This window comes from Sebastes umbrosus, chromosome 6 (genome assembly GCF_015220745.1).
Source record: "Sebastes umbrosus isolate fSebUmb1 chromosome 6, fSebUmb1.pri, whole genome shotgun sequence".
NCBI lineage: Eukaryota > Metazoa > Chordata > Actinopteri > Perciformes > Sebastidae > Sebastes > Sebastes umbrosus.
Window position 1 is genome coordinate 25,522,529 of NC_051274.1, and position 23,686 is coordinate 25,546,214.

Below are 23,686 nucleotides of genomic sequence, written 5' to 3' on the forward strand. Positions count from 1 at the left end.
CAATGGATCAAATGACTGTGTAATATCAAATGTGTCGCTCATAGTAACGAACCCACAGAATCCCTTCCTCTGCTGTCCCCCTCAGCTCTATGGAGCTTAAGTGCCTTTCAGCTCATTGTTTTGGTTTTACTGCCCACAACTTAACTTTGTGGTTCAGTCTCACTGCTCTCATCAACCTCGTTTCCAGATGCAGCAGGCAGCTGTTTTCAGCAAAAAAACTCTGCTGTACACTACCAGCCCAGCACCCAACAACAGATTGACATAGCCAGCGACTTTAGCTGGTGAACAAATGATGCGTAAATACATTTTACAGCTTGTTCCCGCTGCCCCCAGGTGGCAAAAATACCATCATATATGTGACCAATGTTTACAATTCACGCACTTATCGAATAATACTAAACATCTTGTCAGTTCCACTTTAGATGGTTTAGTGGATTGACGTTCCTGGACAGCATCGACCCACGCAGCATCCTCATTCTGATGCAATAGCAGTAACATATATATCCACCACACTCCTGTAGAGATTGCCCTGGGGGCCGTCAGCATCTCTATTCCCTCTTGTTGCTCCGTGTTTTTGTGAGTGCATGAGGCCAGAGAGCGAGGCTGTTATCAGGGCCAGCAGCGCGGAGGCAGAGCAGGCAATGGGTGGGAGCAGGGCAGGGCTGGGTGCTCTCTGAACAGGGAGCGCGACAGGCCGGCTTCTCCCAGGGAGATAACTTTGTTCTGGGCCAGGAGAGATGACATCATGACGGATGGCGATGAAGATGTGGGCGCAAGGGGGGGGCAGGAAACGTTATCTCCTACAATGGCACCAAGGGGACGGAGACACACACATACACTTATGGGACACACTAACGCTCACTGATACTCCACTTCAGTGGACTTAAACAGGAGTCACACACAGGAACACACGCACACCTTTGACATGCCGACACATCCAGTGGGTCCAGGAGGTGGCTGGCAAAATCGGACAGATACAGGGCTGCTCGCTGTGTGTGACTGTTCTGGTATTTCATTCGAGAACTTTTGGGAAATACACTGAAGAAACGGATCTCCACCAAATCTCAGCGAGGAGTCCAGGTCACACTGTCGGTCTGTACTGCATGCACATGCACCATACATACTGCATGGATTCTGTTCAAGGCTTATAGATATGTTAAAAAAAAGTCATAAAAAAGTTATTTGCTGGCTTTTACTCCAAAATAGAAGGTACACTTTATAAAGGGTTAAAAACATAAGTAACTAATTTATTTATTTAATACAGCATTTGCTAATGCTCTATAGCTCAGTTATAAGCAATTAATAACACAATGTCGGGTTGCCAGGTTGTAAAACACCCATACAACCCCCTATTTCGGGGCAAACGTATTTTGTCGCAGATTACGTACGAAAAAAAACACAGGACTTTCACCCTGGAGATCATTGTTCCTGTCTCGTGTGAAACTAAAAATCAATGTTGACTTATTTTAATTCACGTCCGTAACTTAATAACGTAACAAACATAGTCATTTTAATCCAAACCATGATGTTTTTACTAAACCTAACCAAGTAGTTAGGACAGTAATCCGGGAGAAAAAATGTTTCCCTCAAAACATAATTGAGAAAGCAGTTTAGTTGTATGTTTCCATACATCATTCAGAATATCCAAACAGAATATGCTGTTTACATGACCCATATCAAATTTGGGATATTGCCATATTTGTAATACTAGTGGAATATTAGTGTGCATGTAAATATAGTCATAGCAGATACAAACAGGAAACATGGGGAACACGAAAGGGATATGATCTTCAACTAAAGTCCCTGGCTGGAATCAAAGTGGGTTATATGGTATTCATCTTAATCACATTTAAACCATCAAGTCATCACAATAATCCACAGAGATCCAGAGATCAGATTTAAGCAAAGCCTTCTGGAATCCTTTAATTGTGACTGCAGATCACTTTCTCTAAGTTTTGCTTACTAATCGCTGCTTGCTTTGAATTCCCCCGAAGCTCCGAAGCATTTATCCTAAGCTGACTAATTGACAGCGAGGACTGTTTGCACACAGGCATCATGCAATAGTTATTGATAATAAAAGCTCAACTGGGGGATAAGATGTGTAATGAAGCAGGCGGTTACATAAGTGTTTACTAATTTTTCATGGTTGGTTTGGTTTTTTGGCTGCCTGACACTGACTGTTCTGTGAGTTTATTGCTTAAAGTTATTGCAAAATGCAATCAAGTTGAAGTGGCCTTTGGCACTTGTCAATTCTTTACTCTGCAAAAGCCTTTACTGTTGGACATTAAGTTTGTTGCAGTAAAACTATATGAGGTTCAAAAGAACATAAAGGCTTTTATTGCTCCAACTTTTGAGACACTGTTATTAACAAAAGTTGTGTTAAAGTTGTGCCAAATGGCTGAACAACTCTTAGCTTTCATCAGTCTTGCAAGAATGATTTATTGAAAAGCAAATATGGCACACAAATAGGATTTCCCCTTAGTTATTTAATATTACTGCCACATCTGACATACTGTAAATCAGTAGACATGAGTGGTTCAGTCACTATCCAGCAACATTAAACAATCTAGTAATGGCTTTCATACATTAAATTAAGGAAAGAGGAAAATCCAGGGATACACTGGCTCATAAATCCGCCTAAACTCCCTTTACAAAGCTTTTGGATTTAAAAAAACACGTTTCCATCATTTAAAGTAAGTGGCAGTAGGTGTTATAAATCCTACTCTGACATAATAAAACTATCTTCTGTACAGGTTTTCTGTGGTGCACCATGTGTCGTCTCCTGAACGTCCTGCTGGCTTTGCTGAGTCGCTTCCTGTTTGCGGTCCACGGTGTGGTGACAGTGTGGCGCGTGGTGGCCGTTAAAGAGGAGCCACTCTATTGGCTGCTGCTGACTGGCGTGGCTCTGCTGGGCGTGGAAATGGCGGTCACTTTGAAGTGCACCCGGAACGCAGAGTGGAAATGGTAACATTTAGGTCACAACAGTGTTAATACTAGGATTAGGCTGACATCTGGGGCTAATATTGGACCAGCCATGTTAGAGGCTCTGTGAGGCTGAATGTTGGCACTGTGGTGCTTTGAGCTAAATGCTAACATCAGCATGCTGGCATGTTTCCAATGACAATGCTAACACACTACTATTTCAACCTGAAGCTGTATAAATAGCACAACATTTTAAGGATATTCCGCGTGTCATGATAACGCATTTTAGACTTTTCATGTGTCATTTAATGCCAAGGCGTTACCGTGAAACGATTACGGTTATATTCTGGCAACAAAACTACAATAAAGGCCGCAATTAGGTTTAGGCAACAAAAAACACTTAGTTAGAGTTAGGAAAAACATTAACATAGGGCTTAAAATAATAATGTTAACTAAGTAAAATACGTACAGAAACAACGTAAAATAAGTACAGGAAACACATCACAAACCGGCCGGTCTCCTGGTTGAAAATCCTGTGTTTGTTGGACCATCCAACTCCACTCCCACCTGCCCACCATGAGCAGTCTTTCTCACCTTTTATTCTACGTCACTAGCTCTGAGCGTAGCATATTCACGTTGATGCATTTACATTGCAGTCAGTACAGACTGCGTGGCGTAAAAAATGACACGCCCAGAGCAACGAAGGCGTTGTTATTGTACACGAAATGATTTACAAATTACTGAGTCATTCATACACCATTTGGTGAGACCGGGCTGAATATTTAGCAGGAATAATGTAAATCATCTTAGTTTTGAATGCTAGCATGCTACCATTTGCTAATTAGCACTAAACACAAACAAGATGTCATTAGTTTTGCAGGTATTGGACAAATGAAAAAAACAACCTGCTGGTGGCGCTAGAGGAAAAGTCAGAGGATCACGTGAGTCATTAGGCGACATCGTCTGCAGTCTATAAAATTTCATGGCATTCCATCCACTTGTTGTTGACATATTTCAGTTTGGAGTTGGACCAAAGTGGTGGACCGACCGACCAACAAACCAACTTTATCGTCCCTATAGAGCCACGCTGGTAGCATGGCTTAAAATCTGCATGCTTTGATTACAGACATTGATACCATAATGTTAATAACAGAATACTCTGATCCATTCTGTCTAACCAAGGTTACTGAAGGGTTACTCCAGCAGTTCGGTATTGCACTTCCATAAAGTTGTGGGTCTCGCAAGAGACAAATAAAAGAAAAAGGTCAAAATGAATCTGGTAAAGGCCGAGATATCAAATGCCACAAACGCTGGATCCTACATTTCCCAAAACACAGCTCAATCATGTCTCTTTGTTAGATCATTCCTGCTTGGTAAATGAAGCTAAGTTAACCCTAATGACATCATCTTGGGTCAATATCTCCGGCTTTACAAAGCTCTTTTTGAGACATATTAACTGTTTTCACTTTGTACTTTAGAAACTTATCTTGATGTGTTAAATTGTTGGCGTGCACTTTTAATGGTTAAACAACAAAAGTGAACTCATTAATTTAACAGCTGTAAAAAGGTTCCCTCTCCGGCTTCAAACCGAAATGTGTTTGTGGGATAAATAAACATGAACAAACCACCTGCTTGTGTTCTTATTCGAGGGGTGACGTGAGGATTGAGGTGTTGTAGCAGGACTTTGTAAACCCGTTTTGTGAGGGGAGTAAATAACTTCTGAACACTTTACAACCCATCTGCCCAGGGTGGTGAGAGGCAGCCTGTGTACGTTCTCTGCCACTAAATTCTCTGTTATCCTCCGCAGTTCTTTCTCTCTTTCACTGTCTATCAAAAACAAATCTATTCCTCTGCTGTGTGTTATTGCTCTGTCTCTTCTCCGAGCCGATACTGTGAGCCTGCTATCACGTCTATGTCACAGTCGCTCCTTTTCCAGTCCTGGAGAAAACGTCTGCTGCTGGGCTGACCGGCTGGATTTAAAAAAAATATTTGGCTTGAGTAAACATAAACTGACACCAACCTTTATTACGCATGTCTCCAAAGGATACGAGCGTTTAGTGTCACACCTCATTCAACATCAAGCTGTGCCTCATTCAAAAGCTGTAGCTCCCTGGCACATTCGCAGTGAACACCCTCAGACGCGAGCTTTCTTCAGGCCTCTCTCTTTCTCCCTGAGTCTTACTTTGAAGTTCTCTCCTCATGGAAAAGGCTTTGCACTGTCAAGAGGGATTTGCATATATGATGAGAATAATTGCCTGTCTGAAATTCGATGCTTCTTTTGGGGGAAAAAAGGGGGGCTCTTTCTTCTTTAGCGGGTGGCAAATAAAAAAAGAAAAGCAAGCCACTAAAAATAACCTACCCACACCTTTTCCCCACCACCCTCCATCTCCTTTGGCGGTCCTCTTTTAGGTTCTCCCCCATGGTTTTCCTCTACCTCAGTACTGTCATCCCGTCCATTTGGTTCCTGGAGCTGAGCCTGCTGCAGTCCAAGCTGCCTGTCAACAATTCCTCGGGCCCTGAGCTTCGTTTGCTGGCTGGCATCCCGATCACAGCGGTAGGCGTCCCACCACAAAACTGCCCTCCCCGCCTCACCCTCCACGCAGCCACATTAAAGCAACACCTGATATCAGATAAGATTTAAATCTAGCAAGGGGGGCGGATAAACTATTAGTTGCAGGAAATGTTGTAATAGACACACAGAGATGAAGTCCAGATAGGCTCCTGCTTGAAAAACTCTCAGATCTCTCCCCTTCTGGGGTGGTTTTAGTGCAGCTTCTTTCATGTAGGATTTGGGAACTTTTTTGCCCCTTGGCTGTGCTCGAGGCTGGGTGGCAGCTTTTCAAACTTGAATACGTAGTGTTTCGGGAACGTTGTGAAATGTCAAGGGGTGCTGTCGGGATAAACTCAATGAACCCTGACACAATGAGGAGCTGACTCACAAGTTATATCGAGAACAGAGAGGAGACGCCGTGTTGAATGGATGATTGGATGGATGTGTTTCATAGATTACACATTTAACTTTTTCACATAAAAAGATATAATATTAAACATTGTATTCTCATCCAACGGTTCATATAATTACAAAAGGTTATCCCTCATTTTTCGTGTGTTTTCTTACGAATGTCCAGCGTTAAATTTCCACTCCAGTCTTTTCAAAATAAACTTCCGCTTGAAGGTAAAACTTGAAGGTAAGAAAACTACTTAGTTACGTTTAGTAAAGATCATAGTTAAGTTACGACATACCTCCTCCCTACGCGGTGTTCGCCGCTCTTTATGCTTTCTCCTTCACAATCACCTAGCTTACACACAAATTGATTTTGTGGGATATATACGTACTACAGTGCATTTACTTTTGGTAAAATATGCGGCAAAATATTCGTTATAATATCTTTATGGTATGAATGATTGATCAAAAATAATTGTAATATCAGAGAAAATCAATGAGGATCCAAAGGAAATTCTCTGCTCTGTAACACAAACTGTGAAAATGACTTGTCGAACTTGACGACCGCTTTTGATGTAACCTCACGGTGCTATTTCCTCCTCCCAGGGCATCGTGGAGCTGGACCCAGAGAACTGGGTGGCTGGTCTGGAGCAGACCATGCTCATAGTGTTGGTTCTGGGTCGCTGGCTGATGCCCAAGGGGGACATGTCCCGCGACCAGCTCTCCCAGCTCCTCATGGTCTACGTGGGACTGGGTGCCGACATCCTGGACATCTTCGACACCTTCAAGGAACCCGAGGTCAAAACCAACCGAGCGGTCGTCATCATGGGCCTGGGCCTCTTCTCTTGGGCGCTCATGCAGTTCCCTCTGGTGCTGACCCAGACACAACTCCCAAAAGGTGAGCCTCCACAGAGGAGCATGGGTGCCATCTCCCGCTGCCCCGGTGCTCCGTCATCGTTCGCCTCCTGCTGCTCCAGTGAAGTGTGGAGCTTGTTGCTCACAGTGGGACTCCAAGACGGCCCGTTCCTGCTTTACCGGCTCTACCTCATGATCCAAGAGCAGGTGCTCAACCAGCTGATGATCTTCTTCACCTGCAAGAACATCCTCATCGTCCTCTTGGAGCTTTACAGGATCTTTGTGGTGCAGTGCGAGCAGCGGGTATCGGGGCTGGAGAGGTGTTCTGCTTTGGTGCTCCGGTGTCGAACCAAAAGGGCTGGGGAGGAGGAGGAGGAGGAGGAGGAGGAGGAGGAGGAAGCAGGTGGAGAGGAGCAGAGCTGTCATACAGACACAGAGAGGGGTACTAAGAGGGAGGAAGATCAGAGAGGTGTCCAGGTATAGAAAAGCTCAAAATGCCGTGAGGCATGACTTTGGCCCTCGGGGGGCGAGGACGGCTTTCACACACCAAGAGAAAAGTCGAACCTATCTGCCATCTCTGCCAGCATATCAGCCTCGCTCAAGAGACAGTCTCAGCTCTCTGGAGGTTCAGTGACTAGAAATAGACCACAAGAGAAGAGAATAAGTCCCCACTGAAAACATCAGAGATGAATTTATGCAACCCCCTTTGATAAAACCCTTCCAAAGAGTCAGTCAGAGGAGGTTTCTACCCGCCGGAGAAAACCAGTTCTGCAAGTTTAACACGAACTGTCAATCTCAGTGATGTATGAGAGAATTAACCAGAAGAAGCTGAAACACAATCAGCTTTGTGCTTTCAGGTACAACACATTTGTTTTAATCAGCAACAGCTTGTGGTGATTTCATTATGTCGTGCATTTTTAATGAAATGATTGTCATGATGATGCCTTTGACAGGAGGAGACAATATTGAATTAATATGGCAAAGTAAGACGGTGACAACACATCTTGCTTAATTAATAAACCTTTTCTAATAAAGATGCTTCAGAAAAGCAATGTTTTTTTTTTATTCTGATCACCATGAGATGGCAGTGTTGCCAAGTCAACCACACAAATATCCAGTGTTTACTTGACTGGAACATGCATGCCAGTTACATAGAAAAAAACAAACTGTGAGACAGCAACACAGAAGCACGGATGCAGCGTTGAACTTCATCATTTGTTGGTTTTAAGCACGGAACTCTCCTCTTTGTAAGACCTGATGATACAGTGAGGAGGAAGTAAGGAATGTGATAAATCCATTTCAAAGATTTAGTCACCTTCAGGCAGCGGCTATGTAATGAATAGCCTGATGTAAGCAATCTAGAGACACCTCAAACAGTATAACAAGTAGGAGGAGAGTGAAGAGGTTTGCTTCATTTTCCAAGGTTCATTTTCCTCTTGAGCGCAATCAGCCTGTTTGAGAGCTCAGTGCATTTTTATTATGTCTCAAAAAGCACACTCGTGATTATGTGGGAGTTGTTCAAGTTCAACATGATTTGCTCAACGTTTTCTCTTTTTCGAGAGATGGACGGCGCTTTTGAGATATACCTCCACGGCGCATAAAAGCGAGAGGTTCTTTGAGAGCGCACAAGGACAGAGAGATGTTTGAGCCGAAACTCTGGGTCTCAATGTTTCGAGCCACTTCACAGCGGGGACAAACAGCCGCAGCACAATCCCCTCCCACCTCAACCTCCATCCAGACAATACGGCTCCTGTCAAACGAGGGCAGGGATGAAGCCCCTCCTGCATTTATGGATGACCCTCTCTGCGTCTCTTGCACCGTGTTGAGCAGGCTGGGAATGAAGAAGAGCGACGGCAGCGAGTGGCAATTCAATCAGAGGCCTTTCACAGGCTGCCCTGTATCTGTGTCCATCAAATTGCTGCACTTCACCTGGCTTGCAAGATGACGATAGCAGCTCTGAACAAGAGGGGGATTCTTTGTTTTCAATAAGCTCTCATTGAAAGGAACATAAAGAGCCAGAGAGGAGAGAAGAAGGAGAGCATTTGTGTGTTTCCCACCCTCTGTTACATGGGCTTGATTATGAAAATAAAGCAGAGAATATGAGCAAGACGACTGTAGGCCTCCTTCAGAGGATTTGCTGGAGAGCACTACTTTATTTCCTCTGTTTCATTTGTGTGGCGGCACTTTGGTCTAAATTATTGATGGTGGAGCCAACTTTTAACAGAAAGAAGAAGAAAATTAATGGAGAGTCCCCCATTGAGATGTTGATTCATCCAGCAACATAATGATTTCTGTGCTCCTAGAGTGCAAGATAATGCCCAATTTACAAAGTCACTCTCAGGCAAACGGCGTCACGCAGAGCCAAGACGAGGGCGCGGCTTCCTCTAAGCACCTGAGTATTGGGGAGAATCCGATATACGTGTGACAACGTGATGTGGGCAATACAAAAGGGTGATGAAAGAGCCGCTTGCTTGTGAAGAGAGTCCTTTTCCTCTTCAGATTAACTGCATGCTTTAACAAGATTGTGTGGGCATGTGGGAGGATGGGGATGTCAGCTGATCCACGGGCTGCCCTACATAGATAGAGAGAGAGGAAGAGAGCGTGGAAACTCAAAGCCTGCAACTCCACTGCACATGGATATAAAAAAGAAATCAACCCTCACAAGCCCTCGACTGAAAAATATCTGCTCACACGGCAGAGAGTGATGCTGCCTCCAGGTGCTGCTTAAAAGCTGCTACATGTACATCTCTGATTAGATCAATTCATTAAGCAAAGCAAAGCCTCGCATGTGATATAATGTCCCAGTAAACCTTTCAAAACTGCTCATATGATCATGTTTCTGAGCGGAATGACTGATCACTGACAGCATGTCATTTCGTTGGAGTGATGATAGTATTAGTCATACTGATTTAGATATGTACGGTGCTTGAGCAGATTTTGCTTGATTGCTCCTCTCCCAAGCCGAGATCAACGTTTAGACTCATGTGTCCCACCCTGCCATAGATGTGAAAATCACAGATGCAACTTGTTGCACATTGTTTTCTTTGGAAATACAGTAAAATACAAAATGCTATTGTTTTGTAGTGGCAGTTAAGGGTTAAAGGGGCAGCGTTGAGGATCTGGCAGCATCCAGCGGTGAGGTTGCAGATTGCAACCACCTGAAACTTCTCCCGTGTGCCAAGCGTGTCGGAGAACTACGGTGGCCGACGCAAAAACGTGAAAATGTGAAAATGTGAAAATGTGAAAATGTGAATGGCCATATCTAGAGCCAGTGGTTGGTTTGTCTGTTCTGGGCTACTTTAGAAACATGGCGGCTGGCTCCGTGAAGAGGATCCGCTCCCTATGTAGATATAAATCATTCTAAGGTAACAAAAACACAACAATTCTTATTTTCAGGTGATTATACACTAAAGAAAATATAGTTATTAAAATAAAATTCCATTTCTGCCAATTGATCCCCCCTAAATGTTACACACTGTCCCTTTAAACCACCAGGAGGGCCCAGGGCAAAACTGACCTGTTTGCTGTGTGTGTGTTGTTACCTTTAAAGGTGCTAAATGCGAGATTGCGAGCATTTCTATTGCCTCTGCACGGCTCTCACCATGGCGACGGCTGCCATAGCTACGCTTCTGCCATGGCGCCGTCTGTCGGGACGATGTTATCAGCTGTAACTGCCGTATGAGAGCAGTGCAGAGCGGCGGCCGTTAGCTAGCCAATGGGGCACGCTCACATGCACGAACAAGCACTAAAAGCATGTGTGGCTGGCCCGGCGATGTCAACAAAGCTTGGATTAAAACACACGCATAGGGAGAGCAACTTCATTCTCTGCTCAGGTAGACATTACTCCTCTATATCTTTAAAGAGACAATAGTTTGCTGCTATATTAATACTCTGGATATCGTACAGAGCACCTTTAGTGCACACAGTAGACTACAATGAGCAGCTTTATTATACTTAACGAAAAGCACCTAGAAACCAATCAGGTTTGCTGCGTGTCAGTTAGAGTGAGGTAATATAATTATATATATTTATTTTATATGCACCATATAGGCACAATATCAGCTGAATAAACTGAAAAATGCAGGTACTGAAACTAGATTTCAAACTAAGTTTTTGGTTCCTATTCCCTAACAAAGTTTCAGTTTCACAAACAAATAAATAAATAATCAAGGTCACGTGATGACATGTGATGAGCGATCTCCATGACAACAGATAAAAAAAACATCTGCTGAGGAATACCATGCGATGTGGTTAAAAGCTCTGGATAAAGCTACTAAGTGGACTTTGAGTCAATATTTTTGTGTCCAGCTACGGTTCCCAAGGTCAAGAATGAATGTTTAGTCTGAAATTAACAATTAATCAAATTGCCACAAACTAATGGCCACACAGTCAGCTTGGTTCCTTTGGGGCCCCGCAGGGTCTGGGGGCAGCTTTCAATCCAGCCTCGTGTGGTGGCAGCCTTTTTCAAGGTCTTCCCAAAAAATGTACTCGCAAGTCACATCTTGATGAAAAATGTCATCCCTCTAAGCTAACTGAGTAATATCAAATACATTTATAATACAATGATAAATAGCAAGTTATATATATGTCATATTTGGACATATTTACCACTATATTATTATTTTCAACTGTGGTAAACATGGTATTGATATTTTCAACAGAACCTGAAAGCTGCAGACGTTGCAATGAAACAAGAGAGAGAGAGAGAGAGAGAGAGAGAGAGAGAGAGAGAGAGAGAGAAAGTCACTCAACCTGAGCAGGTGCACTTCCCATGACAGCGTGAAGCGTTTTCCCCCACATGCCATAATTCGCCTATATTGTGTCAACTAATCAGGAAGTCCAAACACACCAAGGTGCGCCTCATCAGCTTCCAGTCCAACACATAAACCCGTCAACATGCCACTGAAACATTACAGCAAGACAAGAAGAGTGAAAACAAAGGCTAACTTCAAATGAACTGCACAACTTTCTGACAGGCAGCTTGAGGATCCAGCTCACACCATCCATGTAACGCCATGGATGGTGAAATAATGAGCTTTACTTCACTGGTTGTGGATCAGGGATGTTACATGGCTGTCTTGTTTTCACATAGAAACAGGCTGTTGAGATGGAGTCAACAGTGTAACTTCTCTGAACATATTATAAATGCTCCCTGGACCAACACAGACCTCCTTGCCACAGTCAGTGGCACCTAAAGCCACCTAAGCTAGCTACTTCTCTTAATGAGGAACATCACTACTCCTCAAGGAGCTCCTTATTCTGTTCTGAAGAGTTAAGTTGTGTATTAGGGTTTAAGGAAGCTGTTGGCCAAACATCTGGCACCTATTTGACAGGACTGTGACTTAAAGGAATACTTCACCCACAAAATGAACCATCTGTATATCACCGTGTTACCTTGAATTCTTGAAGAAAACCTTTCTGTTTTTCTCGCATGCTTCCACGCTGAACAAAGAATCATAAAACAAAGAAGGCTTGATGAATTGAAGTAAATGGGGGCTGCGTTTAACAATAGTAAAACTATATCAAAACGATACCTTTTACAAACTCTCACACAACTTGTGCAGTATAATCCAAGTCTCATTTATCCTTTATCATATGCTCAGTACTGTATGCATGCTCATCCAACCCGATCTCACAGGAAGCCGTATGAAGAGCACGACATTACAAGGACATTCTGCGTGTCAAGAGAACGCATTTTAGCCTTTTCGCTTGTCATTTGTACGCATCTTTTGCGTGTCTACGCCAACGGCTGCAGTTAGGTTTAGGCAACAAAATCACTCACTTTGCTTTTTGACAACAAAACCACTTATTTAGGTTTAGGAAAACATCATGGTTCGGCTTAAAATAAGTACATTTTATGTAAACTAAGTAAAATACAAACAGAAACAACATAACAAGTACAGAAAACATGTCACAAACATTTCTAACGTCAAAATAAACTTCAAAGTAACTCAACAACACTTCGGGACACAAACACCGGCCTCCTGGTTGAAAGTCGTGTTGGTTGGACCCATCCACTTCCCCTCCCACCTGCCATAAGCAGTCTCTCTCACTTTTTATTCTACATCACTAGCTCTAAGCGTAGCAGTCAGTCAGTACAGACTACATGGCGTACAAATGACACACCAACTCCCATTTGCTTCAGTTCATCAAGACTTTTCTCGTTCACCGTGGAGGCATGCGAGAAAAAGTTTTCTTCAAGAATTCAAGGTAACACGAGGTGAGTCATTGATATACAGATGGTCATTCTGTGGATGAAGTATTCCTTTAATCTCATCACACTCAGGTGCAAATTGCTCCAATGTAGAGATCAGGGTCGACAGAAACTGAAGAACCATCTTCCAACTTGACGTACTACTCCAGAGTCCAACACATACTGACTCTTGGCTGTAACTGCTGAAGCTATACTGCAGGTGTGAAGTCGACACCTGTTGGGTGAAGATCAAGGTGGTAGATCCACCGTCTTATATTCTGAGTACGTTTGTTCAGTTTAACTTCCATATTATTATTTATATTCATTTCATTTTCCTCCAGTGTTAATTGCTTCTGTAACCAATTCTATGCAGAATGCAAAAGTGAGCAATGAATATGAAATCTCTCTCTAAACAGAGCATTCTGAATTCCTACCCACATGGCAGTTTTGAAGATAACTGCTCTGACAGTTAGCGGTTTAGTCAGTCAATCTCAGGCCACAGAGGATGTATTGTTGAAATATTAATTGGCCGCCTCCTTTGCCATCCCCCAGTTCCTCTGAGCTGGGAGAGCTGCCACTTTACCCACTTCCAATCTACAACATGGCCTCTGGTCATGGAGGCCGAGGCCACGCCGGGACACCAGTTCTAATGAGGAAATACAGTCGACTGTCTGACTGGGCGACATAATTAGGACAGTTGAGAGCACCCGATGAACAAACATTTTTGAATTTAGCTCAAGTGTTGTTTGAACCATATGCCTTGTGATATCCCCGCAGTTTGATGCTGATGTCCTAATTCTGTCCTCCACGCAAGGGGACCGGCTACTCCTGACTCGTTTGCACTAATTTAACCAATGCAGCCCAGAAGTTTTTGTTGGTGAAAGACTGGTACCTTCATGTAATATTCACTGTGACTGCCAAATGCAAAGTGCATAATATAAAGCAGTGGTACCAAGTTGACCTAAAATTTAAATATTGGAAACGGAGAATTTATTCTAATCTAGTTCACTGTCACTGCTATTATTCTGCCCTTTATTGGGGCCCCTTTGGTGGTTTAAAGGAACAGTATGTAGCATTTAGGGGGATATATTGGCAGAAATGGAATATAATATTAATAAGTATGTTTTCTTTATTGTAAAATCACCTGAAAATAAGAATTGTTGTGTTTTTGTTACCTTAGAATGAGCTGTTTGTGTCTACACTAGTGCAGTGCCAGCATGTGCCTGTTCAGAGCAGGCCGATTGCTTGACCCAAAGGAAGTGCTGCTTGCAGCGTTGTCGAGAACCGTTCTTTTACTACAGGGAAATGAAGAAGAGTTCGGTTGTAACGTGAGCATATCCAGCATCCAGTAGCAAAACTGAAATGCAGATGAGCCGTGGCCTGTAAAGGCCCACTGCAGACGACATGCCCCGCTCTGCTGCTGCACTGAGCGCCGTTTACTTGTTTATTCAAAGTTTATTAATATCGAATGTGTCGCATGTCCAAATTGCACCAAATTCAACACTGCACTCCCTTGGGTCCCCAGCAATACACCCGCCAAGTGTGAAGTAGATCGGATGAACGGTTCTCAAGATTAGCAAAGGACACACCCAAGGGATGCAATCTGCAACCTCACAGCTAAATGTTGCCAAATCCTACACATTGCATCTTTAAGACCATAAGACAGAAAAAGAGATGGGACTTGTGATGGTTTTTGAAGAGATGTTATAAAGCCTAGTTCTGGGTTTACCCCTCAAAGAAAATCTAAAAGAGGAGAGAAAAGTGAGCTGCAACCAGCATGCTTGACTGTGACGGTCTGAGAGATCTGTCAAACAAACAACCACGCTCCAAACACAATCTACTTCAAGCCTTAAAGCCCCTATGTGTACATTTTTGGGGGGAGATTACGAGGTGTGAGGGAAACAATTGATTCTCATAAAAATCATGATTCACATCTAATACAAATATTAATCAGTTCACATATTCCAAAAATATTTTCTTTTCTGTTAATTGTAAATGTGTTAATTATGTTGATGGAACAAAAAAGGTGGAAATCAATGAGGGCAAGGTAAACATTTGGATGTATTTTGGATGAATTAAGTTAATAAGTAGCTTTGTAAGATGAAGGTACATCTAGTACTTTATGAAAACTCTGATGAGACAGAAAGAAATAACTCTAACTAAGGCCCTGCACACCCCACAGGTGTTTCCACTTAGACCTCTGTATCAGGTTGAAGTTGGGCAATACAATGCTGGAGTGCACATGACAGCAGCGCTTCCTTGAACTAATTAGAATGATAAAGATACAATCTGTCCCACCCTAACAGCTGCAACAAAGCTAACAGGAGAGTCAGAAGGACGCCAATCAAACAGTCTGTGCACCCACTCCCACCTGACAGGAGGTCTTATCTGCCAGAGTAAGAGGAATCCTCTGTGTGGGCATTTAAATGCACGTTATATTTCATACTTTCATTCAGTGGACTAAAAACATGAGTCATCAACCCTGGTGATTGTAGCGTCTCTCTATCCTGATAATCAGACTGAAGTATTTCATTTCCTGCCATCATGTTTATGTTAGCCAATTTCTGGTTGGGAAATTGCAATACGTTCTCATCCCAACTTGTCACATACTCACACTTTGTCACGACCCTGTCAAATGTAGGTTGTAGATTGTCAAATCCAGTTACAGTCTCTTTTTTTGAGACTACCATCAGGAGTTGTCAAAGTCAGAAAATGTCAGTTCCTTCATATAGGAGCTTCAATATCCTCTAAATGAAACAAAAGTTTTAAAATCGACAACGAGACACACATTAGAGGTGACATTTAGCTATTGAGAACCCAACCTGAGAGATGTAGAGGGTTTTCTTTGTCACTTCAGTCTTGGAAAAAGCGTTGAGTGGGCATTAGAGGAACTGTGATGAATGCTCCTGGGAGAAACTAAACTTTATGAAATGGTCGTACAGCCTTAATGGCCGTTCTAAACACCACTTGGGGATTGGAAGTGTTTGGTGTAAAGCACAGCGTATATACAGTACATATTATCATTTGGATACACGTTCAAAGTGTCGGCATCTTGTGAAATAATACCAAAAAAAAGAGAGTTACATGGTCTCTAAAGGAGGTCAGATCCTGACATGATCTGTTATGTGAACATGTAATGTGTCAAAACGAGAGCTCAATAGTGAGAAAATGCTTTCACTTCACTGTATGTGTGTCTTCATTGACCTGACAGGCTTAGCTGAGGAAAACGCCCCTGGCTTTAATGGCACCACGATGTTGGGGCTCTAAGTGTGTGTGCATATTTATGTGTGTGTAATCTACTGTATCACTTCTTAGAACAATCGAAATACAAAAAAAGGAGAGAAAACAAATGAGTGCTGTAGTCACTTGCAGACTGAACCACGCTGTAACGGCACAAGTGCTCCCCAAGTGAGTCGATATAATCAATGGAAGCATCTGAAAGAGGACAGCCTGTTCCTTTTAATGGCCGGACCAATGAGCTGTGTTACAGACATGCTGACAGATAGATAAGACATGCAAAGCTCTTCTCCCGCCTTAAACCACTAGTATGTCTTCTCTCTCCCTACCTAAGCTCTTTCCTCTTTCCACATTTAGACCTATAAAATAGACTATTCCATGAAACTTCCATGTACCAAACATCAGTGATACATGTGAGCGTGTATGAGTGAGAATATTATGGCAGAATGATGAGAAGAGTTCCAACGGGTATTTCATGAAGATTGAAGCGCCAAATAGTTTCGTTAAACGGACAGAAAATAGCCGTTGTCATTTTGGTTTCGAGAAAGCAATCTGCTGTCAGTGAAGATACAGTGGGGGGAAGCTCTCTTATGTGCTCCTCTCGGTACTTAAAGTGGCAATCCTTAAGATTTCAGTCCTGTTTGATTTAGAATTTCTATTTGAGTGAAAAGTGAGTTTAGCAATCTGGAGTCTTGTTGTTGATACATGAGCTTCAAGTTTTCATCATTGTGTGCAAAGGTCCGTGTTTGTGTGGATTCAATAGAGAAAAACTGTACAGACATTTCATAATACTGAAAATATATAAATATTGCAATACTTTCACCAGTGGGCCATAGGCTCAATCACCGTTGTGTAACCTCCTTTGGCTATAGAGAGTGACTTAACAGACAAATTTAAATTAAAATCTTTGTGATTGCCACTTTAAAGGTCCATTATTTAGTTTTTTCTTTACGTTTATTACGTAACTTCCCAGTGTTGTTCCTTATGTATTCAAATCCAAACATTAAAACTTTGGTCAAAGTATGTATGTTTTAGTGTCAAAATGTTATTTTCCCAAGCCCTCCTAAAAACTTTTCCCTTGTGACCTGACGTAGGTTTCTGCATGATGCTGCTGCTACATATACAGTATATATACATCCTTATAGTCAGTGTATTAACATTACATACAGTAACTTAGGTGGCGGTTGGCACGCTCCCAGTTTGGAGAAGCAGACAGGAGTACCGGTACGGAAGCTAAGCAATGTACTGCTGTGTGGATGCCATGTTAGTTCGGATCCGGAAGACAAGCAACGTTCTTGCTCTGCGAGGTAAAATAATGTTTTTTGTGAATGGAGTCTGGTTGCTTTGAAGACAGCGATTTAACAGCTTCAGTTCCCCATCGGAAAGGGCTGTCTGATGGAGAGGTAAAGCGGTGAAAATACTCTAAATATAGTGTACACTTAAACTGATATTGTCAGGAGTATAGATACAACCCCACTTCAAAAAAATCTGAACTAACCCTTTCTGTTATTTCCAAACTTGGCACAGCTTACTTTGACTCAGCTAGTGTTAGTGTTCACATTATCCAAACCTCATTGATTAGCTTATTTTGGCAACATGCGTCATTGCTTTTTGCAACAGCTTAGTGGGTGTTTCCATTTGAAAAAAATGGAACAGAGCGCAGATGGACCTGCCCTTTAAAGAAATCTTGAATCCTTTCACCTATAAACAAACATTTTTAATAAATATTAACAAACGGCTCATGCTGACTGTATTACAGAGAATACACCTGTATGCTTAGGATAGTAATAGCAGCGCCGTATTCAACCAGAACTATACCGTATCTGTGCATTTACAGCTCTCTCAATGATTATCTGCCATTGATTGCGTGGTAGATTGTGTTGTGGGCGGGTTCTTTCTCTTGGTTTGGTTTACATAATTACATTATGTAGGACATGGGCAGCCAGAAGCACTTTTTCTCTTTGGAACACTTCAGAGAGTGAATGGAGCAGATCTATTTCAGGAAGTGGGTTAGTGGTGAGGGGAAGAGGCTTGATTCAGAGAATAAACACATCTTTTACACATTAGGATATTTGTTATTGCACCATGCAGCCCCTGAGTGAGATAAACCATATCAGGCACATCTCAGTCTCTGGATAACGCTAGGACATTGAGTGCACTGTATGTTTACTGCTGCAACGTACAGTATATGTCATGCATTATATTCAGATTCATGTGGAGGATGGCTACTAGCTCAGTCTTTTGGAACAGTATCAAGAAATGTAGAGACGGTTCTCATTTACAAACTTGGGAGGATTGATATCTGTAGGCTGGACATGAGCTGCTTTATTGTAAAGGGTCACAAGCCAAAAATTTCCCTTTGGATTGTAGTGGATTAGAAGTATAAAGTATCATGCGATGTAAACACTCAAGTAAAGTACAAGTACATAAGATTGTACTTAAATACAGTACTTCAGTAAATGTACTTATGTACATTTCACCACTGTGTAAAGGCCACACTTTGTGGCGTTATGGGGAATTATGTGTTGGACTGATTTCTAACTACTGCTGTGAACATGCTGAAGTCTTGCCGTCACAGTGAGGTTTTAATGTTTGGTACCTCTGTGCCTGTACTGTACAGAGACCAAAACAGGACTCAACAATTGGGATTGCTCCCTTGCCCGGGGCGAGTAAATTGCCACGTCACGTCGGGGGTAGTAAACCTCACTTGCCAACTTGTGAGTAAACCTCACTTGCCCTTTTCCGGAGCTGACGATGGAAGTAGCTAATGAGCGAGCCGTCTGGCTTCCTTGTCATCTCTGTTGAGAGTTGCACGTGTGCAGTACCGATCGGGTACTTGTGAGAAAATGGCGGTAGGTAAAGACCAAGGGGGGCGGAAAGAGGAGACGTCACACGTCATCAAGGCATCACAGGGGTACAATCTGGTAAAATCTTGTCTGTACTCGCCGAAATTGAGCCAATAGCAACACAAGAATACAGCTCCAGTTACACTATGTATGTGTTATACTCCATACCCCAAGAGCCGTGTCCATCGGTGTCCGTCCATGTCCCAGCCTCTTTCAATAGGCCTTGGTAAAGACAAAGTTTATGAGCTGAAGCGCAAGAGAGCATTTCAATTATCCTGGAAACAGGAGTTAAGTTGGGTGTCGTTAAGAGTATGTGGGCGAAACGCCAGATTATTTAATTAAACATGACAATTAACTTTGGCCTTTGTTGTTATTTGATAACTGCTATTAAATAGAAATTGACTTTGGGCAAGTGAAAAAAAACATTAATGTTGAACCCTGCAAAAATACAACCTCTGCTCACTGACCATATCTGGGAGGCTTATTTTTAAACTTTGGACAGAACACAACACCAGGCGAACTGTTTCCCCCTGCTTCCAGGCTTTATGCTAAGCTACCCTAAACCCCTCCAGATCTCAGCTACTAAATGCACAGAAATGGGATTGCTATCTATCTTCTTATCCCTATCTGGACAAGAAACAAATATGCTTTTCCCAAAAATATAGCTTTCTCACCATACTCACTACAACTCCTAATATTCATGTCCAAAATTACTGTGCAGTTTAATCAAGCCAAGCAACCATCAAAATGAGCTACAATTATATTGAGATTGAAGTCCTTGTGCTGTAAAACACAAATAATCTGTCTGCATTAATTCAGTCATAGCTTTCTTAATGTGCTGCTGAAGTATTATTGGACTTGTCCTTGAAACCCACTTACTGTGAATTGATAAAGCATATTCTTTGTTATGTCCCACTCAAAGAGCCTCCCATGCAATTGTAGTATGGGCTAAGACCTGATTTCCATTTCCACCGCACGATAACAGCCTCGCCTCACTCTTACCGAGCGACAGACGAGGATAAAAGCAAAATCAAAGCCAGTCAAAAACAATTTGACAAGCTAATGGATTTGAGGGGCTCGTGTTCGACGCCCAGATTTCTCTCACATGACATGGCATGCAGCTGTACACAAATCCCACGGTTAACCATTTGTTCGGAGGTGAAGTGTTCTGCACCGGTTAACGCATATTAATATGTGTTACTTAAATTATAATTGATAGGCTCGCTTTGATGTAGCGGGGAGCAGGTACATACTAAAAAAAATCCTTTGAAGGCAGCATCCCCCCAGTGTGCTCGCCAGGAACGAAGCAGAAACACAGAGGAAGGGAGTGGTAGCTTCAGTACAGACTCAGTAATGTGCCTCACCTCCCATCTATCCCCACTCCGGCTTCCACGAGAAAAAAAAAAGAGACAACCAGGCCTCATATGTCACTGTCAATACCGACCGGCATGAATCCAATATGTACAGCAACGAGAGACTTTGTTCAAACAGATTACTTGGCATTGGATAACAAGCAAAGAGGTTCCGAGTGCATGTGTGTACCAGTGTGTCACTGCTCTTCTTATACAGGGAACAAACCTGCATGGAACAATGTAGTCAGGAGGATATACTGTACAACCTGCATGATCAGGAAAACAGCGTCTAAGCTGCACTTACAAAGTGAATTGCTTCCTTACAGGACACGCTGTGCTAGTCGCCCCACAGCCAAATAAAAGATTGCTTAATCCAAAAGCAGAATCATTTTTGCTGATCCTTTGTTTCTGAACAAATAATTGTATTAGCCTACGTAACGCCTCGGGGATGGAAGGAAGACAGGAAGACGGAGAAGAGGGGGGAGCCGGCATCAATATAATTGGGGAATATAAAAGTATATAGCAAAATCATCAGCAGCTGTCCGGGTCAGACTTTCAATCTGTAGCAGACACATAAAAGAAATGAGCAGGGATTAGGGTTAACATTTCCATTAATTGAATCTCAGTCTAATCAGAAACCCCAATGAACCTCGACTCCCAACTATATCCAATATGGACAGTGCAGTCTGGAAGTATTAGGGCCGTGATGCAGTATGTTGTTCATTGTTTTGGCTCAGCACACTGGATTTAAAGTGAAACAGTGACTCTGAGGATAAAGTACAGACCTTCAGCTTTAAGGAAGTTCACAGTTTAGGACTACAACTTCTACACCGTTCATCAGATGTGGATATAAACACCCTCAAATTAAAGCTAAAAGTCAGGACAGTACTTAAAACTCATTGTGGTCAATTCAAATCCAATGTGCTGGAGTACACAGCTAAGACAAAACTGCCCTCATACTTAAGGACTTAACTCTAGGTATACATGGAATGGAGCAGAGTCTGGATATTAACAGGAAAACCTTTAACACTCATCCTACCAACCTATGTAACCTATACAAGGACTACCAAGAAGAAACTACTGTAAGAAACAACCACCGTCAAAGTTAATGCGATAATAAAACGTTCAAATTCGCCACTAACTAGAAAACCTAAGAAATCCATTGGTACCAAATATGTCATACTAGCTTGTCACGAATGAGGCTAATGGCGAAGAAAAACTGTCATGGCCATTTTCAAAGGGGTCCCTTGACCTCTGACCTCAATATATGTGAAAGTAAATGGATTCTATGGGTACCCACGAGTCTCCCCTTTACAGACATGCCCACTTTATGATAATCACATGCAGTTGTGGTCACAGACTTGATCTGGTTTCAGGTATTCTCTGTAGGACCCTCCTTCATGGGCTGCAGCCTTTGTGTTGAGCAGAACTGTGCAATAAACGCCTCAAACATATTTGTTTCTGCCTCCTTTGATTTCTTGCTTGTTCTCATGTAATCTCTACTAATTGGAACCGGTGTACAGTACCTGCTGATAATTGCATAACCAGGTGCAACAGTTCCCTGTTTTGTTTTTTCTGCTGAGGCAAAGATTAAAGATTTTTTTTCTTCTATTGTTCTGGAGTTTCTCTGTAGATAGGAAACCATTTACACAACAGTCTGATTGAAAATGTTCCACATTTCAAATACACAGGTATCTAAAGTAGTGGGGAGAGCCAGTACATGTCTTTAATACTGCAGACATGTATTTAAAGTATTTAAAGTATATATATGTATTTAATTCATGCATTAGAGTATTACAACACAGTTTCACGGCAGTTCATGAAATAGTCACGAAATGTAATCTATTTGATTCATGTACTGTATATAGACACGAAATTCCCCTTTTTTTTCGTGACGCTCAGCACAACTTTTGACACCTACGAATGTCCAAAATGACATGACGCTTTTGTCGACTTCCGCTCTATTCTTTTCAAAATAAAACTACTTAGTTAGGTTTAGGAAAAGATCGACTTTGTTAGGCTTAGGCAACAAAGTACTTAGTTAGGTTTAGGAAAAGATCGTGGCTTGGGTTAAATTAACTCCGGAAGTGCAGTAACTTAAGTACGGAAGTTACGTGACAAACAAATCAACTTTGGTAGATTTCACACGGGACACGAACAGCGGCTTCCTGGGCGAAAATCCTCTGTTTTTTTATCCATCCCGACCTCCCTACACGGCGTTCACCTCTTTCTATACTTCCCAATTCCCAATTACACGGACGTAAATGCAGTACATGTGAGGGTCATTGTTTTGTGTTGTTAATTGATTTCCAAAAATACATATATACATTTGTATAAAGCAAGTATATTTGTCCACTCCCATGTTGATAAGAGTATTAAATACTTGACAATTTTCCCTTTAAGGTACATTTTGAACAGATAAAAAATGTGCGAATCATTTGCGATTAGCTATAGACAATCATGCAATTAATGGCAAATATTTGAATTGATTGACAGCCCTAAACTAAATACAAACCAAATACTACAAAACCAAAAGGGTGTGAAGCTACAGTAGAGGAGAGAGAAAGACTGGCTGACTGCCACAAGCTTACAGTAGAAAGAGAAATCAGACAGTCAGTCCAGGTGAGCTGGATCTCCCCGACCACCTGACACCCTCCAGGCTCCTGCAGGCAGAGGCCAAGGAGTCCTGTCCAGAGAGGGACATCACACCATCATGCGTACAAAAATGTGTAGTAAAAAACAGCTATATAAGGAGTCCAACGCTCCGTTCGCATCAGTCTCATGTGGCCTCTATGGTGGGAGTTGATGATAGACAGCCGTAAGTGCAGCAAAACGAGGAGAGTGTACCATAAAGCATCTGCTTTTACAGCTTATTTATTTGCTTTGTTGTGTTCTTTGTTTGCTATTTTAGCCTCCATGTCTTAAAGGTTACTGTCTGTTGTAAATGCGAGGTTGTGGGTAGGAGTTTTAAAGCAACAGATCTCAGTTCAAAGTCAAATAATCCCTGAGTGAGTGAGCCACAATCCCATCTACCCCCCGCAAATATATAAGGGCCATTTTGTGTCAGAATCTTACTTTATTGCCCCTTTAAATGAAAATACCAATTAAGCCTCTAATGTGAAACCAGCAGCAGTACAGTTCCAGTGTATGATGGAAAGCAAATATTACCTCAGTAGCATGACACTTAAGGGGCAATAAGGATTTTCATAGAGGACGACAGAGGAGTTTTTTTTAATATTTTTTTGTCAAGCGGGGGGTACATCAAAGTTTGATGAGAGATTTGTTTCCGATGCACTTCTCCCAGCTCCCAGCTCTGTGTCGCTCCAGTGCACATAGT

The 23,686-nt window shown here is 42.2% G+C and overlaps 1 protein-coding gene across 1 annotated transcript; it reads left to right on the plus strand.

The window, feature by feature from the left end:
- Window positions 1-2,770: 2,770 nt before the first annotated feature.
- LOC119489192 (transmembrane protein 26) lies at window positions 2,771-8,666 on the plus strand. Its single transcript, XM_037771357.1, has 4 exons — window positions 2,771-2,964; window positions 5,332-5,476; window positions 6,473-7,078; window positions 8,460-8,666. The coding sequence occupies exons 1-4, from the start codon at window positions 2,771-2,773 to the stop codon at window positions 8,664-8,666; spliced, it is 1,152 nt and encodes a 383-aa protein (XP_037627285.1).
- Window positions 8,667-23,686: the final 15,020 nt, after the last annotated feature.